The sequence below is a fragment of the Raphanus sativus genome, chromosome 7 (assembly GCF_000801105.2).
Source record: "Raphanus sativus cultivar WK10039 chromosome 7, ASM80110v3, whole genome shotgun sequence".
NCBI lineage: Eukaryota > Viridiplantae > Streptophyta > Magnoliopsida > Brassicales > Brassicaceae > Raphanus > Raphanus sativus.
This window is the reverse complement of record NC_079517.1, coordinates 4906776-4925053: the sequence shown is the minus strand read 5'-3', so window position 1 is coordinate 4925053 and position 18278 is coordinate 4906776. Positions and strand designations below refer to the sequence as shown.

General features: G+C 36.7%; 3 protein-coding genes and 2 long non-coding RNA genes across 10 annotated transcripts; 3 read left to right on the top strand and 2 right to left on the bottom strand.

Annotated features, from left to right (window-relative positions):
- Positions 1-734: 734 nt before the first annotated feature.
- On the bottom strand, positions 735-3116 carry LOC108814647 (uncharacterized). Of its 6 annotated transcripts, none has more exons than XR_001943680.2 (6): positions 2687-3052; positions 2459-2524; positions 2247-2372; positions 2093-2165; positions 1863-2005; positions 735-1387 (listed from the first exon to the last, which is right to left on the bottom strand). It is a non-coding gene; the product is annotated as an uncharacterized LOC108814647 (long non-coding RNA). The 6 variants fall into 6 exon arrangements; XR_008936891.1 differs by having other exon boundaries at positions 735-1384; XR_008936890.1 differs by having other exon boundaries at positions 735-1340.
- Positions 3089-7959, top strand: LOC108814645 (uncharacterized). The gene is made up of 7 exons (XR_008936893.1): positions 3089-4349; positions 4470-4658; positions 5448-5536; positions 5676-5963; positions 6048-6185; positions 6353-6442; positions 6551-7959. It is a non-coding gene; the product is annotated as an uncharacterized LOC108814645 (long non-coding RNA).
- An 828-nt stretch (positions 7960-8787) lies between these two features.
- LOC108818386 (serine carboxypeptidase-like 35) lies at positions 8788-13978 on the top strand. The gene is made up of 8 exons (XM_018591345.2): positions 8788-9138; positions 11860-11967; positions 12078-12266; positions 12369-12457; positions 12543-12842; positions 12939-13078; positions 13418-13510; positions 13604-13978. Exons 1-8 carry the CDS (start codon positions 8868-8870, stop codon positions 13860-13862), a joined length of 1449 nt encoding a protein of 482 aa, XP_018446847.1. The 5' UTR covers positions 8788-8867; the 3' UTR covers positions 13863-13978.
- A 277-nt stretch (positions 13979-14255) lies between these two features.
- Positions 14256-16235, top strand: LOC108817632 (uncharacterized). The gene is given in 5 exon segments (XM_018590370.2): positions 14256-14414; positions 14766-14860; positions 14984-15190; positions 15192-15217; positions 15316-16235. Coding segments are annotated over 5 exon segments (1152 nt in total). The 5' UTR covers positions 14256-14369; the 3' UTR covers positions 16095-16235.
- Positions 16132-18031, bottom strand: LOC108817633 (porphobilinogen deaminase, chloroplastic). Its single transcript, XM_018590371.2, has 5 exons — positions 17693-18031; positions 17037-17442; positions 16750-16956; positions 16479-16656; positions 16132-16403 (listed from the first exon to the last, which is right to left on the bottom strand). The coding sequence occupies exons 1-5, from the start codon at positions 17935-17937 to the stop codon at positions 16291-16293; spliced, it is 1149 nt and encodes a 382-aa protein (XP_018445873.1). The 5' UTR covers positions 17938-18031; the 3' UTR covers positions 16132-16290.
- Positions 18032-18278: the final 247 nt, after the last annotated feature.

Sequence of the window (18278 nt, the reverse complement as noted above, 5' to 3'; positions counted from 1 at the left end):
AAAGATAAGTAACAAATAAATTGCTAAGTAAAATACAAGAAAATGAAAACAGTTAAAAATAACTTAAGAACACATGTTAAAACCAAAAGGAAAATATGTGTAATGTCTTTATCCAGCATGAAAAATGGTTAAGCAAGTAAAAAAGAAATATTCCCACTTTTTGATATTTTCTAAATGTAACGGATATTTTTACAAGATAAGACTATAAAAGTATAGTACATGTTAAATTAGATTTGTTGTTGGAATATTCAAAAAAAATAGTGACAAAGCAAACCTGTCCGATTACATCATGAATTCAGATGTATGAACAAAACCGTGTGTCCAATAACGAATCACATTATTCAATACGGTAGATAGATCAGGATGAAAAGATTCATCCTGATGGAAAGGATTAGTTTAATGAAACACAAAGATAAAATTAATAAAACCAAAGTAAAGTTGAAAGGAAGAAAAATAAGTATCGTAGTGATCACGTTCCTAACTTCTACGTCGCACTTCTTCATTTAGCTTTTTCTCGATGACCAATTCAATTTTATCCAATAAAATATGTCGAGATTTTTGATTCTAGTATTATTCTTTGTTCTTTACCTGTGCGGGGTGCGGCTGTACCTATTTAGAGATCCATTTCATCCCATTTTGGGCTAGAAACGTTTGGGTCTCTTTAATATATTCGGGCTCAGAAGATTGTTGATATCTGAAATAGTAGCAACAGAAATTGCCACTGTGAGATTCAATGTTTCGAAACCTATAAAAGAATTTTAAATGAGAAGTAATAAATTAATGTCTGGAAACGCCGATCGTTGAAAGATCTATTCAGAAAGTTCAAATAACAACAGCACCACTCAATCAATTACATTTGCTAGTTACTGCAACCGCGACGCTCGTGATGTGTCAAAAGAAGAAAAGATGATCGTGTGAGACTAAGGTTATATGATAACCACATTATAAAAAGGCGTCGGGCCTCGATTTATTCTTTACTGTATATAGAAGATCTGTAAACAGAGAGGCAAGAGCTAGCGTGTGACAATGGAGAAGAACGCACTCTGGCTGCTGTGCTTTCTGGTGTTGCCGGCGTTAGCCTGTGGTAAGAAGGAGGATGACCTGGTTACCAGTTTACCGGGTCAACCACCGGCTAACTTCAGACATTACGCCGGTTACGTTAATCTCGGGCCTCAGCAGAAGCAGAAGTCACTTTTCTATTGGTTCTTCGAAGCTCAACAAAACCCCTCTCGCCGTCCTCTAAGTCCTCTGGCTCAACGGAGGTCAGTCTCTCTCTCTCTCTACATACGTACGTATGTGTATCGTCACACTTATCGTAAATTTCAATGTTCCTACCATCACTGGGTCAAAAGCTCCATAGTCACGCATTTCGACAAATAACTATCTGCTTTATATAATCATTTACAAAAAGAAAGACGACAAAAGACTCAAAAATTTGAATCATCTAAGAGCAACATTATTGGTAGGACTAAATTTTAGTCCTTAACTTATTTTATTACTATTTTTTTCCTTAAGAGACAAAGCTAAGGACAATTCCAAAAATATGGATTATTGGTAGGACTTTTGTTGTCTCTTAGCAAAATAATTTTTTTTTAATAAGTAACTATATATAAAAGATAAGTTTTTAATAAAACATATAACATTAAAATTGAAAACATAATAAAATTACAAAGTTGGAACAAAAAAAAAACAAAAACCAAAAAATCTATTCTTCATCTCATCCAACTCTTATTGTTAACAAAACTACAACTCATTCTTCCCTTCTAACTACTCCAATTCATCAGATAATGAAATGCAAAATCATAGCTTCATGACCATACAATCTGAATATCAAAAAGACTTGTAATAGGATATATGCATACCAATAAAGAACCGATTTGCAGCGAGAGCATCAAGTCGAGGCAGGGGAATATAGCACACGGGACACTGGTTGTTACATACTTGATTTCAGCTGACATTGGCAGCTCTTCTTTTGGAGATAGGTTCATCAAAAGTGCAGTTGTTTCTGTAACAAACAAACAAAAAGAATGAGCTCTCAGTTTCTTCTTTCAAGGTTAATAATATACGAGAGTTCCAAAATCATCAAGCAGACCTATTTTCACAACGTGCTCTTTACTCTTAGCAAGACGCTCATCTTTGCTCTTTCCATTTGTACGAGACAAGTCCTACACAGCCAAGAGCTTTAGTAAAAAATAAAAATAAACGAGACAAATGTCAATATATCTGGAGATCATGTGTGTTCTTACCGGAAGGGGAAAGCAAGGTGACTGCATGCAAGCAGAGTTGAAGTAATCAATACACTCAGCCTGCGTCTTACTGCCAACATAGTTCACAACTTCTTTCCAATTCCCAAACCCATATGTCACAATTGCCTAGAAAAAAAAACAATAGCCAAACCTCCCAAGAGTCAAAACCAAAATACGTTAGGTGATAGAAACGTTTGAGTGAATGATTTTACCTCAAGAAGGAGTATCTCTTCATCCGCATTCCAATCACAAGAAACAAGCGGAAAAGACAAATTGTCCTGTCACACACACAAAAAGGGTTTAGATAAGATTCATTCAACACTAACAAACAAACAACACTACCAGAGATTTGAGCCTAAAGGGATCAATTTTACACAGTTTTTCCTAGCTAGAAAAATTAAACCAATAAATTGAATCATTGAGTCAATTCGAGATCAAACCTTTGAATCATTGAGTCAATATATAAATCGGACGTTTCCGATGATACGATCACATCACCCATTCTCATAATAACTTCTCATATTCTCTTAAAAGCTTACGTTTACGGTTTCAGATGACGAGTCCAGCGGTCGATCAAGAGAATATCCCTCCTCCCGTGGACGGAATCAACACGACAGTTACGACGGAGCCTGCTGCGAAGGGAGGCAAGACGACGAAGAAAGCTAAAAAGTGAAGCCAAAGAAGATGATCAAGGATGCGATTGTATTGTTGAAGGAGAGAACTGGAGCTAACCAATACGCGATTCAGAAGTTCATCGAGGAGAAGCACAAGGTGTTCTCGCCTTCGTTGCGTCTCTCTCTCTCTCCTTTCTAATTAACACCCAATTGCATCCGGCCAGGTGGCATAAGGACCAACGCGAAAACTTCTTAGTTAAGGACGTCCCTCTGTAATATTAGCCTTTTTGATTTATTTTTTGGCCCAATAATGCTTAGAACTCAGCATAAGGACACCGATAATAATGGTCTAAGAGCATCAATATCAGTGGGACTTTTGCCCAAGTCCCTAGTGTTTTTTATTAGTTTTTGTAGTTTAGGACTTTGTTTAGGGATTTTAATGAGATTAGTGAATATTGGTGGAACTTTGGTTAGTCCTTAGGTAATTTTTTTTTAAATAACTATAACATATTAGACCAGAATTATCCGCCATTAACGAAGCTTGCTTGCTTCTTGATCTCTTCTTCAGCATAATTCACTGCTCAATCACGCAAAGAAAATTAAAACTTTAAGCTAAAATCTCTTTGTTATTTGCAAAACTGAGACAGAACACGAGAGAGAACATATCAAACTAACCTCAACGATCACGACTTTTCCGACCGACCAGGAATATTCCACTCCATCACGCTCCAGTTCCTCGGTCCGAACTTCTCCACGCTCGCTCAGCATAACGTCTTCCTTCTTAGACCACGTCCCTTTTTTCTTCTCCTCCCGCTCGTCCCTTCTCCACCAAACTTCGCCGCCGCATCTCCGTCACCACCGCCACCGTAATCATCTATTCTCCCACTCGCCACCGACGATCGTCTCCAAATCTCTCCCTCCATACGTTTCCTCTCTTCGAAATTGTAGCTTCAATCTCCTCCAATCTGGTAAAAACCTAAAATTGGAAGGGCTCCAATTCGACAAAGCCCAAGCCAGTTTCTTCTCTCCATTACAAAACCCAGATTATCAGGAGAGATCACGAGAGAGAGTAAGCTTGCTTCGTCGAAGGCGTAGAAGAAACTTTGTGATATCTCCCATTCTGACGCGTGGCATCAAAGACGCCACAAAAAAGTTCTTAGTTTAGGACAATCGAACTCGTACTTATAATTATCGGCCTTTTTTATTTAAATTTGAGCCCAAAATCACTTAGGAACATTGCTAAGGACACCGATATTGATGGTCTAAACACCCCTTTTCTATAAAAGTTATAGAAATAATAATAATTTAACAAAAATCAGACTTGTTCATCTAGTTTAACGATTTAAACTGTTGATCATCAGTACTTATTGAGATTTTGCAGGACCTGGTTGCTCATCGATCGCTAGTGGTGCTGCGCAAGCACAAGGCCCGTTTCTGGTCCATTCCAAAGGTGGCAACCTCACCTTCAATAAATTCTCTTGGAACAAAGGTACAACGAACTATTTATAACAATGAAATTTACATTTAAAGATAATGAATACATTTATGTATACAGATAATATATATTAGTTCTAGTACTAATTTTTTAATAAATCAAATGTTTGTGCAGAGGCCAATATCTTGTTCTTGGAAGCATCGGTAGGCGTTGGGTTTTCGAACAGCAATAACTCAACTGATCTTCAAAACCTAGGAGATCAAGTTACCGCACAGGATTCTTTTGTGTTTTTGATCAACTGGTTCAAGAAATTCCCCGAGTTTCGATCAAACGAGTTTTACATCACTGGACAGAGTTATGCAGGTAAAATACATAAACAACGAATCAAAAGTCCAAAGTTAGTTCAATTTGGTTTGACATGGTTTATCTTTTAAGTGTGGTATTGTAAAATGTTATATTTTGGTCTTCAAGGACTTTCAAGTAGAGTTTGGATAATAGATCTTGATGCGGATAAATATTTAGAATATTTTTTATGATATTCTTTTATATAGTTTTTAGATTTTAAAGTCGTATTCAGTTTTTTTTTTTAATTTGATTAATAAAGAGCTTTGTCTTTTGAAAGAATAATATTTTCTATCATTTGTAGAGATAAATGGACCATTTCTCCACTAATTGGTTTTATGTTGAAAACTCATCTAATTTAACATAATATCAGAGTCCAATTCAAACAATTTAACTCAATCAATTATCGATCCAGCCCAAAGTCGGCCTATTGATCATTGGCTCATTGCCCAAACATTCCAAGATTAACTTTCAAAGGGTCATCATTTCAAAGGGTCATATTAGGAATAAATGTCACATATCGGAAGTTGGAAATGATCTTAAGCAATAAATAAAATAGATAGACCACTTCTTTTATCACCAATTGATTTTAGGTTGAAAACTCATCTAGTTTAACAAACAGATCCCAAACGAGAATTTCCTAAAAGTCCTTGGTTGAGCTAACAGGTCCCAAATGTGGTTTCATAATCTTTTGGTTGAGATGTTTATCGTTGCTTTCACTCTATCTATCTACCTATTCATTCCATGCATGCATGTGTATGTCTATATATATACACACATAAGACTGAGTAGCGATTTTTGTTTTCTTAGGTCACTATGTTCCTCAGCTTGCGGAGGTCATTTATGACAGGAACAAGAAGGTTGCAAGAGACTCTCGCATCAATCTGAAGGGCATCATGGTATGACACTATATATGTATTACGGACAACAGTTGCTTTCGGAACAAGAAAACAACGTTTCTTGATATACAAGTAAACGTATATTGAAATGAACATCTTTAAGGAAAACCAACTGGACTTTGGTTGTTGACTGCTGCAGACTAGAAATCCCGTACTCAATGAACCCACAGACGCTGCAGGCATAGTTGACTACGCGTGGAGCCACGCTTTAATATCGGACGACGTTCATAAACACGTTCACGACTCGTGCCGTTTTGGAGATAAACTAACCCCAGACGGAACGGCACAATGCAACAAAAGTTTTACAGGGTTTACAGCTTAAGCCGCAATCAATATATACATCATCTACACTCCCATTTGCCTCTCCTCCTCGTCATCCTCTAAAAAACATACGCGTGTTATGTCTCATAATCTCCTCACTTCACAAGTACGTAACATTAACCTTCTTATAATTTGATTTTATTAGTTTCTATCAATCATTGATGAAATTATAATGGTTTTGAATGGTCAGAATATCTGGGATAGGTTGCCTTTATGGGTACGACCCGTGCACACCACTGTATGCTGAGAAATATTTCAATAGGAAAGATGTGCAGACCGCACTTCAGGCAAACGTCACAAACATACCTTACCCGTACACAGCTTGCAGGTCAGTGTTACAAGTTCATTTCATACACAATTTTATCTCACAATCAATTAACAGTGAGAAATTACTTACATTCTACTAAATTAGTATGCTAATAATTGTTTTATCAATATTCGTATGTTTGAGGTTGGTTTTAAAGTATGTGTGCGCCTTGTGCATGGTTTAATCAGTTCGGTGATAAAATGGACTGAAGCTCCGACCGCCGTGATTCCCATCATCAAGAAGCTCTTGAAGGGTGGCCTCCGCATTTGGATCTATAGGTATTAACATTATAAAAACATATCATAAGTTATATAGAAATAAATATAGCTAGTCATTATAAACAATTGGTAATTAGTTTTAATAGGACTGGTTCTTTTGGTTAATAGCGGAGATACGGATGGGAGACTTCCAGTAACATCTACGCGGTATAGCTTAAGGGAGATGAGACTTAAGGTGGAGTCACCTTGGAGGTCATGGTTCCACAAGAGTGAAGTGGCTGGATGGGTTGAGACTTAAGCCGGAGGCCTAATTTTTGCTACAGTTAGAGGAGCTGGTCATCAGGTTCCGCCAGAGCTGGCTTAATAGGGAGGGCGGTCAGTGCGACCGCCCCAGAGCCCGTTCTTAATCCAATAATTTTAGAGGTTTTGATTATCTTCATTAGCATATTTGATCACAAAAATTTTTGGTTAGTTATGTATATGTTGTGAAGCTGGTGCGAGTTCAAAAGTTGAAGGAGTAAAAATATTAAAAATAACTATTCTTTTTGTCGACACTAAGAAATTAACTAGCTATAGGGTCTTAAAATAATACTTGCCCAAGGGCCATGTTTGTATTAAGCCGGCCCTGGGTTCCGCTCTTTGCTCCAGCGCAATCCCTCACCTTATTCTCACACTCTCTCGCTTCCACCCCGTTGCCTTCTACTCGCTTCTAATCAGCACCACAAATGATCAAGTCATATTGCATGTTTCTATGAAAAACTCAAGATTTCAGTGCGTCTTTTATTTGGCTTGTTTTGCGATTTATCATGTTAGCTGTGTGGTGAGAATAATGTAATACTCTTCCTAGAGTCCAATGTATATGAATGTGAGATCAATGGAATAGAACATAGAAAAATCTTTGAACGTCTCTCTTTAATGTTTGTTTTTGATGCCTGATTCGTTAATTTTGGGGGATTTTTCAGGTTGTTGACTTTTTTGTGCCATCGTTTCCACTGATTTTTTGAAAAGTAGCATTTGTAACAAAAAATTATAGTGAAATAAAATTGGGAAAATGTAATCGTGGATGAGGCTAATCAGTAGGATATGATATAGTAGTACCGTCACGAATGTGAGTGTTTTTCTTATCATGCCATATGAAGCTTCTCATCTGATTTACGGTCTTGTCAATGTTTTCTTTCAGAAGCTTCGGTGTGATAGTGCGCCGTGACTGACTCTGATAATTAGAAAAGCTTCTAAATATTAATTAGTTTAAAATATTTCATTATCTTTTTTTTTGTAAACTATATTTCATTATCTTTCATAGATAGTAGATACATATTTAAATGATCATCATGTTATTCTTATTTTTTTAAAATATCATGTTATTCATATGGTCACATATTTTAGTTCTAGGAAAACTCATCTGTCATTCACCAAAAAGTTCATAAACAGTAATTTTGTCTTATGCAATTAAAAATTATATATCATTCGGTCTTTTTGTTTTGTTGTAACATATTCACGTGAACTCGTAATAAACAATTAAAAAGATATATTCCTATCATGTAAATAAAAGACTTTAAGGTAAAAAAGAAAAGGAGCTGTGCCAGGGGCGGATCTACAGTGTCACGTACGGGGGCACGTGCCCCCAACTACTTTACAAACTTTACTTAGGTGTCCCTTATACTGTTAACTCTGATAGAGCAATTGGTATAGACGCTCTAGTTAACTCCAGCATGTAAGACGTTCGAAGCTCCTACTTGGCGTCTTTTTTTTTTTTTTGCTGTATAATTATTAATTAATGTGTTGTTTCACTTTCACACTGTACTAGTGTATTGTATCTTTCTTTAGTTATTGTAGTAGCATTTCCCTACTTTTTGTTTTATTATTAATATTTTTTTTTTTTGGACAAAGTTTTATTATTAATATTACTCTCTCTTTTTCCTTGTTAGCAATGTCTTTTCTTTATTTGTTTTTCATAGTTTCTTTCTATTATATTTTCATATTTAGAGTTAAATTTGCTTTGAAGCATATTTCCTTATTTTAAGAGTAACCATCCACAATGGATAATAAATGAATAATACTAATTAATATTAAAATAAGAAATCATTCGCAATTAAGTTAATAAATTTAGAATTTAATTTTTAAAGATATATATGATACTGACATATTGTTATCTATTGTAAAATTAATGTGTAATTAATAACATTTGTAAAAATATAATAATATAAATTAATTATGAATTGAAACAAATTAGTGTTATTGCTGTTATAACAGTTTATTGTTATTTATCCTTTGTTATTAGCAATTAATAATTTTTATGAATAATTTTCTATATTAATTTAATATTATTAATTAATTTTGTGCCCCCGTCAAATAGTCGGTCTGGATCCGCCACTGAGCTGTGCATGTCTCTTTTGGTCCAATAAGAAAAAAAAAGCAATACAAATAAAGAAGTGGGGGCGTTCTTTTCTCATTTACTCATTTCGAGGAGAAAGACGTTTTGGCGATGAAGAAGAACGCACTATGGCTACTGCTCGTTCTCATGTTGCCGGCGATAGCCTACGGTAGGAAACCGGAGAAGAAGGTAACGGTTTCGTCGGGAAGGAAAGAGGAGGACCTTGTGACTGGTTTGCCCGGCCAACCACCGGTTAACTTCAGACATTACGCCGGTTACGTGGATCTAGGGCCTCGACAGAAGCAAAAGGCACTTTTCTATTGGTTCTTCGAAGCCCAACACAACTCTTCTGGTCGTCCTCTCGTCCTTTGGCTCAACGGAGGTCAGTTTCTCTCTCTCTTTCTCTCCCTCGTTTACATAAACAAAGACGCAATAGTACAAGTTTTCTTTTTTATAGTACAAGTTTTTAATTAGCAAAAAAAAACAGTACCATCTTTTTTACTTTTTTGTTAAACTATAATAATACTTTTTTTGTTAAACTATAATAATGCAAACTTCTAATGATTTTTAATTGTAAATTTCACTGTTTTTGAGAGTTTTTACTATATGCTTAGTTCTTGGGGCATCTCCAACCCTACTCTATTTTCTACTCCAAATATCATTTTTGAGTAAAATTTTCTCCAACACCATTTCATTTTCAACTCTAAAATAGAATAATAGCTAGGGTTACTCCATTTATGGAGTAATCTTACACATTACTTCATTTTGGAGTTGAACTTTTTTTATTTATACAATTGTCCTTTAAATCTTTAATGTTCTTATTTCTTAATTAATAATATTTTAAAATGATGAAATAACATGAAAAATAAGATATTTCATTATTTAATAATTTGACATAAAATGCATAACATAATTAAACAACATAAATAATACAAAATAAAAATAACATAAAATAAGTGATTTAAATATCCGAGTTCAAAATTTTCTTGCTCGATTTAGGAATATCAAAGATAAAAAAGCTCGTTTTTCATTACGAAATGCATTAATTTATCATTTGTGGGAAGAATATTCTAATGATTATTATCTAACCAACTTATATATTATGATTTATTCTATTTTTATGATTTTTTGTACTTTTTAATAATAAATATTTAATTTAAATAAATTATATTTAAGGTATTTTTGCAAATATAAAATAGTTGGGATTAATTGGTAAACTTTTATAAATTTAAGATATTACTAACAATTATTAACTATTTTGGAGTAAAAAATGGAGTAATATATTGAAGTAAAACTTTACTCCATTTTGGAGTTGCATCATTTTAAAGTAAAATTTGCATTAATACATTGGAGATGCTCTTAACCGTACATACGTCACATGAAATTCGTTTAAATTTTCATGTGTATCCATATATATATATCACAAAAGTCTTCCAAAACTCTCATGCGTATAGAATGTAAGAAGAAACTAAAAAAATATCTTCAGTTGCAAAAAAAAAAGAAACTAACATATATCATTTTACTAAACACATTAGAAATGTTTTCGGCTGTTATTTAAGATTTTCGTTTTGGACTAATTTTTTTTTTTGTATTTCAAGTTTACTTAAATGCTATGTAACTTGGTCTGAGAAAAGATTAAGTTGTGCACATTACCCTACCAAGCTCCATCTGTCTTTCCTACTCTCTTGTGACAAAGACAAGTAACCTGCCTTGTGATAATTTCTTAACGGTTCTTTTTTTCCTTGAGTAAATATATTGCAAGAGATAGTAAATGGTCGTTCCTACTTAATCTAAGTTAGATGCCGTGTATGGCTCGATAATAATGGTTTTCAGTCATTTTGTTTCCTACTGAAATGCTTAATTTAGAAGTAACAACAGATATGATCGCTGGGAATGAGAGAAATATTAATTGCATACTGTAATCGTTATAACCAACGGTGCATCAGTAGTTTCTTGCCTTTTTATGACTATTTTATATACTTCTTATTAATGTGCAAAACTGAAAACTATAGTCTGTCCTATACATGTATATTGACATGGCAAACCGAGCACATACTCAAATTACATATCATGACGCAAAAGATGATATTGATATGTTTCCACTATTTGTTGTCGTGTCTTTTTATTACCCGTCGCTTTCATCTGTTGTAGCTTTTCTTGCAAAAATGCAAAATATATTTATTCATATCCTATTATACATCTAATAAAGAATCATAATATTTTTGGAATCTACACAGTTTGATTAGCCTTTTGTTGTACAAAAAAGAATCATAATATTTAGTGAAAACAGAGCTTCTAATTAACTTTTTAATAGTGAAAAAAACTCGACTTAGTTAAGTGATTAGCGAATTTTGTATCAGCTGATGTTCCAAATTATTTAGAAAGCAAAACTTATGGAACATAGCATTGAAAACAACAGTCTGAAAAAATCAGTATGTTCACACTGTTTTTTTCGTATTCATTTAGAACCTCTGGAGACGTGTATGGTCCCGGCTCTCTGATAGTTACTTGGACTTCATTCAATGTCCTTTTCTTTCTTTCTCAATCATTCAATGTCCAGTTCTTGTTTCTAGCCGTTAAAACTTTGAGATTTGTTTTCACCTTCTTTGCTTTCAAAATTCTAGATATATAGTCTGTTCAGTGATTCTGTAAACTGTTTGTCCTTATTCGCACGCGGTTCACATTCCAATATTCAGGATTTTTAGTGGTACGAGAAATACCACCCTCGTATTTTCAAATCGGTGCTGGGGACGACGAGATAAGATGTTGAATATTCGACTACATATAGAAATATACAAACAACGTTTACGTGGACATTATTAAATACATATATGAATCAACAGAAAAAGTGTGTAATTATTCAAGTAAACGGGTGAGTGACAGCAAAAAGAAGACATTACCTTTAGTAATCTGATATATTAGTTTATAAGAAAATTAGTTATATATATCACATTATATATGAAAATTATGTTTTATAGACTAAGATATACGTTTTTGACTTACATGATGGTTAAACACCTATATACTTATCAGTTATCAATTTATAAAGCAACTAGGAATTTAAAGGATTTAGAAAACTAAATTACATAGATTGAATATGCAGGACCGGGTTGCTCATCGGTAGCCTATGGAGCTGCACAAGAACTAGGCCCTTTCCTTGTTCGCACCAACGGTGGCAACCTTACCTTCAACGACTTCTCTTGGAACAAAGGTGCAGCAAACTAAACCACATTTACCCATATTTGCTTTTAAACGTAATAAAACGATTTATGTATACAAATATTAGTTGTGGTTACATTTTTGAAAACATATATTTTGTAGAGGCCAATATGTTGTTCTTGGAAGCACCGGTAGGGGTTGGATTCTCGTATACTAATAACTCGGTGGATCTTGGAAAGCTTGGGGATCAAGTTACTTCAGAGGACTCTCTTACTTTCTTGATCAACTGGTTCATGAAATTCCCTGAGTTTCGGTCCAACGAGTTCTACCTCACCGGAGAGAGTTACGCAGGTAAGTACTTAACCAATCCAGTTTTAGGTGGTTTATGAATTATACAAACCTATATATAAACAACATTGAATGATATGCTCTTTGATCTTCACGATTTGTCAGGTCACTATGTTCCTCAGCTTGCGGAGGTCATTTACGACAGGAACAAGAAGGTTCCAAGAGACTCTCGCATCAATCTCAAGGGTTTCATGGTATGTTACTTGTGACACATTGTAACTATATTTCTTGCGATATAAGTAAACGTAAAAGGTCTCCTTTTGGTGACTACTTTTGCAGATTGGGAATGCGGCTATCAATGAGGAAACAGACATGACAGGACTAGTAGACTACGCATGGAGCCACGCTATAGTATCTGACGAGCTCCATAGTAACCTTCATAGCACGTGCCGTCTTGAGGAAGAGCAAACGAGCAACAAGACCATACAATGCATCGAAAACATCAAAGCTTTCTCGGAAGCTTACAACGATATCGATATATACAGCATCTATACTCCCGTTTGCCTCTCCTCTGATTCGTCGTCTTCTTCTCCAAGAAGACCTAAACTCGTCGTGTCTCCTAGTCTCTTTACTTATCACGTACGTATACTCTGTACTGCGCAAATTGGCTATAGGGACGACATATATTAGTTTGTTGTCTTGTAATGTTTCTTTGATTATTTTCAAAATGGTCAGGACATGTGGGATAAGTTTCCTGCTGCCGGGTACGATCCATGCACAGAAGCCTATACCGAAAACTATTTCAACCGGAAAGATGTGCAGGTGGCGCTCCATGCGAACGTAACAAACCTTCCTTATCCATACACTCCTTGCAGGTTTGTCCTACTTCCACTGCGTAGTACTAGCAATGGCTATAGATCGGACGATCGTTTGTAACTTTAAATATTTAAAGTTATTGTGTATTTGTGCTAACAAGCCAGTTTTAGATACAACGGATAAAACGTTCATCCCTAAATTTTAAAAAACTATTATGTATAGGTTTCAGAACTCTCAATTTTTTTTTAAAAAAAATTTAGATTAATCTAAAAATGTTTATGACCCCTAAATTCCGGCCATTAGTATGACATTTTAGAAAAGATGGACCATCCAATTTACATTTTGATCCTAATGAGCAAAGTTTATTATATGCATGTGCGTTATCAATTATTATTCAGCGGGGTAATAAGGAGATGGAGTGAGGCTCCATCCACCGTGCTTCCCACCATCCAGAAGCTTTTGACGGGCGGCCTACGCATCTGGATCTATAGGTACATATACATGTCTATGCTTTTTGTTCACCTTTAGTTAATCCACTTCTTTGTAAATCAGTTTTAAAATCTGTTAAATTTTGGTTAATATAGCGGAGATACTGATGGGAGAGTACCAGTAACATCTACGCGTTATAGCATAAAGAAGATGGGACCAAAGGTAATGTTACCGTGGAGGTCATGGTTTCACGAGAGTCAAGTGGGTGGATGGGTTGAGACTTACGCTGGAGGACTAACGTTCGCTACAGTTAGAGGAGCTGGTCATCAGGTCCCGGTCTTTGCTCCGGCGCAATCCCTCACCCTATTCTCTCACTTTCTCTCTTCCACCCCATTGCCTTCAAAACGTTTCTGATCACTACCTCCAAGCCATGGCAAAGTTGTTGTTATCTTGAAACCGTTGTAGGGTACTTGATACCCAATTGATATAATGAGTTTCAGTTAATCAAATAAAAACATTTTAAACCTTTCTATGCTGATTTGTTTTGATGATTTGAATTCATATTATCGTTTTTACACCAAGAAAATATAAATATTATTGTTTATATTACTGAATTATTTATCATAATGTTTTGATTACAAGATTTAGACGAATAGTGTTGCTCTTTTTTTTTTGAACAACAAACGAATAGTGTTGCTCAAAAAAAAGAAGATTTAGACGAATAATAAAAGAGGCTCTTAAGGAAATAAAACTTAGAACGGCCCAGTGAGGCCCAACGGGTGAGCTAAAAGCTGAAGCTCCTGGCCCGAGTCGTGTCTTCTTCCCTTTTGTAAATCACCTGAAGAGGATCCTTTCAAGCTGGAAGCACTTGCGATTCATCTTCTTCTCTGCTCTTCGATCCCGTAGTGAGGAGAACAAAGAATGGCGTTTGCTAAAATGTTTTTTCTTTTCAGCAAATTTCAGCAGGTGAAAACTGAATCTCTTTCCGATAACTTCTGCTGAATATCCTCTTGGTGCAGGATTATAGTCTTCACCATATAAGATGTTTCCTAGTAGTTAGCTATGCGTGAATCTGTTTGTAGCTTGTGGCATTGGAAATGATATACTTAGCACATATGTGAGTCCTAACTAAAATGAATCTCAATGATTCGATGTCCGTAGATGTAATATGATCAATTAGCATTGTAAACCGTTTTGTAAATCCAAGAACTTTGATGTAATAAATGTTTCTGAGACTCTGAAAACATCAGTCTGCTCCAAATACACTATCAAACGTGCTGAGATTTTGTTTTTTTTGTCTGTGGGGTCTGTCTCCAGGGTGTTGGTGTTCTAGCAAAGAGTACCACTTTTGCCAAGAATCCACGGCAACTGCAATATGAAGCCGATATTAACAAGCTTTTTATGTTTACAAGGTTTTTTTTCTTTTTTTCTTTGAACAATATTTTTACAGTGTTTCAAAGAGAGAAGCTGATTGCTAAGTATTAGCGTAGCTGTTTATCGGTTTTATTAGTAATGGAGATTCTCTGTCTTATTAGCTATAATCGTTTGGGACGAGATGCTGAAGAGGCTGATGCAGAAGAGATCATTGAGATGGCTGGCAAAGCCACTTTATCTGAGCAACAGAAGCAAGTACAAGAGAACATTCACTACCAGCTCGAAAACTTTTGTGCTTCCATGGACGAGATTCTTCTTCTTCTTCCTCATAAAGACAAAACAGAGGAGCTAAACGAGTCAGGATCAGAAGCTTTCGCCAACTGCAGACAAGACAGGTGAGTCTTAAATAAATAGGTGTAGTGAACTTATGCATATCCAGTCTCTTGTTCTTATCTTGATCATCTTTCTCACTGATTCTTCTTCTTCAGCACAGTAGTTCCTGAGACTAAGCCGCTTAAACTTGCTGAAATCTCGAAGCTATTAAAGGATAGGATTGGGTACACCCTCGAGATCAAACCATCCTTAATACCTCACAAAGACGCAGGTCAAGGTTGTTTCATAGAAGGTGAAGCAGACGTGGGAGCTGTCTTAGCCTTCTACCCTGGTGTGATTTATTCTCCTGCTTTCCACAGATATATCCCCGGGTATCCAGATGTCGATGCACATAACTCATATCTGATCACGAGGTATGACGGGACGGTAATAAATGCTCAGCCTTGGGGTCGTGGAGGAGAATCACGGCAAGTATGGAACGGCTCTTTCACAACGCCTGAGGTTAGAACAGATGCTAAAACCGTGGAGCACGGTTCAGACAAGGAAACCAAGATTCTGACTAAGCCGCTCGAAGCTGTTGTTGAAATGAGAAACCCGTTGGCGTTCGGTCATTTCTTGAATCACCCGGGCAAAGATATGGATCCTAATGTCATGGTTTGTCCGTATGACTTCCCTTTGTCAGAGAATGGGATGCGAGCTTACATTCCAAATGTAGCTTACGGAAATGCAGGAGAGGGGAAGATGATGAAATTTGGAGGCTTGTCGTTTAAGACCGGGAGTAGTAGCAGTTTGGATGCTCCTGTACTTAAGACGGTTGTTCTGGTGGCTACAAGAGCGTTGTGCAATGAAGAATTGTTGCTGGATTACAGTCTGAGTAACTCCGAGAGAAGACCAGAGTGGTATACTCCAGTTGATGAAGAGGAAGATGGAAGGAGATAAAAGCTGAAGTCTAGTTTCTTGGGAACGAGATTCATAGTGTGATGAAAAAGTTGCAATTGCAAGACTTGTTTTATCTAAATACAAGAATACAATCAAATAAAACAAGGTTATATTTCTCTCAAAATCAAAAAAGTTACAACAGTTCACTTGGCTCTGACCATGTTACAACCCTTCTTCCTCATCTTCTTCAAATGGCTTAGTTGCCAAAGAAACCTGGACCAGCACGCGAAAGCAGTTCTTGCCCAGCGTCTTTTCCCATCTTCACCATGTCCTCAAACACATACGGACCTTTTCTTGAGGTCTCAAGAACTGTCACAAAGATGGAACATATAAGAAATGAATGATGTTTCCCATATTGGTATACGTAAGAATGCTTTCTCATACCTCGAGTACCGTCAGGGGATGCAACCAATCCCCTGAAATAGCAGTTGCCTTCGTCGTCCTTGGCAGCGTATCCAGCAATAGGAGTACGGCATGAGCCATCCAACGTTTCAAGAAACGCTCTCTCGCATGCAACTGCTAGTCTCGTTTCCTCGTGGTTCAATGAGGCTAAGTAGTTTGCCTACAGATGTTAAAAACAACAAAATCTAAAGGTCTCATGAAAAGAAACATCACCAGATGTGTTAAAAAGAAACCTCTGTCTAGATTAACATACCATTTTATCATCATCGGTTCTGCAGGCTATTCCGATTGCTCCTTGAGCAACAGCTGGAAGCATCTCATCGAGAGATAAAATAGAGGCCACATTCTCTGTCATACTCAACCTCTTGAGACCAGCAAGAGCTAATAGAGTAGCGTGAACTTTTCCTCCTTGAAGCTTGGATAGTCTTGTCTGCACATTACCCCTAAAGTTCTCCTCAACCTGCAGAGTCATCATCAATAAACACATGTGTCAAGATGTGACAGCCCCTGCGTTGTGAAAAAAGATGTGAAAAAACTCACGCTTAACGAAGGATACTTGTGGAGTATCTGCGACTTTCTCCTAAGGGAAGCTGTTCCCACAACGCTTCCAGCTGGAAGATCGGCCAGCGAAGCTGCAGTCAGACAAATGAAAGCATCTCTGACATCTTCACGCACAAGGTTACACGGCAAAACCGTCTTCTCAGGTAGATAAGTCGGGACATCCTTCATGGAATGGACAGCTATGTCGATATGACCGTTTATCAAGGCCTCGTCGATTTCTTTGGTGAAAAGCCCTTTCCCACCGATATCAGCAAGCGGCTGAGAGAGAATCTTATCACCAGTTGTCTTAATGATCTCGATGTGGATAGCTCCGTCTTCAGTGAGCTCAGGGTGTTTTGACTGGAGCTTGGCTCGTGTCTCGTACGCTTGAGCAAGTGCTAGAGGACTGTCCTACACAGTGAAGAAGAGTATATATAAGCACAAGGCTAAACTTAATAAACCACTAATGCAAAAATCAATCGCACGACAAAGATTTGGCTAGTAGAAACACAGAAACAATTGTCTAAGGAAGTAAATGCGTGTATTTTCTAAACCATCTACTCAAACCCAGGGAAGAGGATCCAACTCTAGGATCGATCAAAATCAAGACTTTGGATCAGAATTGCGGAAACTAAGGCAAAAAAGAGAGACTTTACCTTCCCCTTGTGCCAATTCTGATGATAGCAGTACGTGTCTTCTGTTCCACGGCAACACATGCTCTTACGACGCCGTAAGAGCTCTGTTTTCGGCTACATTTAGCTAGAGAAGGAGAGGTGATCTGCGGAAGAGAGAATCCGATGACTGAGACCGAGCCGAGGGAGCAGGAGTTGACCGGGGGGGAAGGTTGACGCATGGGAGCGACCTTGTGAGCTTGATAGAGAGAGGAAGAAGCGATATCCATGGATTCCGGGTAGCAGAGTGCAAGAAAACAGAGTGAGATTTAGAGGGAAAGCTCAAGTTCTGAAATGATGGAGGTTGATAGCTCTGAAAATCTAGGAAGATTTTGGATAGGATAATCGCTTTAGTTTCGTGGACTCTTCCTTATTGGGCCAGATGTAAAAAGTATCTAATGGGCCTTGACTAAGATTATAATCTATTGACCTCATACTTAATGGGTCTATCGTAAAGTATCTCATGGGCCTAAGCTAATCTTACAATCTTGTATTATGCTGTCTGTTAGCCCAAATAACTCTGGGCGGGTCGGTCATCGTCGATAGATAGTGGGAATCGAATATAAGAATG

Bases quoted from the DNA above. Each gene is read 5' to 3' on its own strand.
- LOC108817633 (XM_018590371.2), bottom strand. From the start codon at position 17,937: ATGGATATCGCTTCTTCCTCTCTCTATCAAGCTCACAAGGTCGCTCCC. The intron at 17,443-17,692 runs GTAAAGTCTCTC...TGTGTAGGACAG, and splicing joins AGAATTGGCACAAGGGGAAG to TCCTCTAGCACTTGCTCAAG. The intron at 16,657-16,749 runs GTATGTTAATCT...TAACATCTGTAG, and splicing joins GAACCGATGATGATAAAATG to GCAAACTACTTAGCCTCATT.
- LOC108818386 (XM_018591345.2), top strand. From the start codon at position 8,868: ATGAAGAAGAACGCACTATGGCTACTGCTCGTTCTCATGTTGCCGGCG. The intron at 13,079-13,417 runs GTTTGTCCTACT...ATTATTATTCAG, and splicing joins TATCCATACACTCCTTGCAG to CGGGGTAATAAGGAGATGGA. The intron at 13,511-13,603 runs GTACATATACAT...TGGTTAATATAG, and splicing joins CTACGCATCTGGATCTATAG to CGGAGATACTGATGGGAGAG.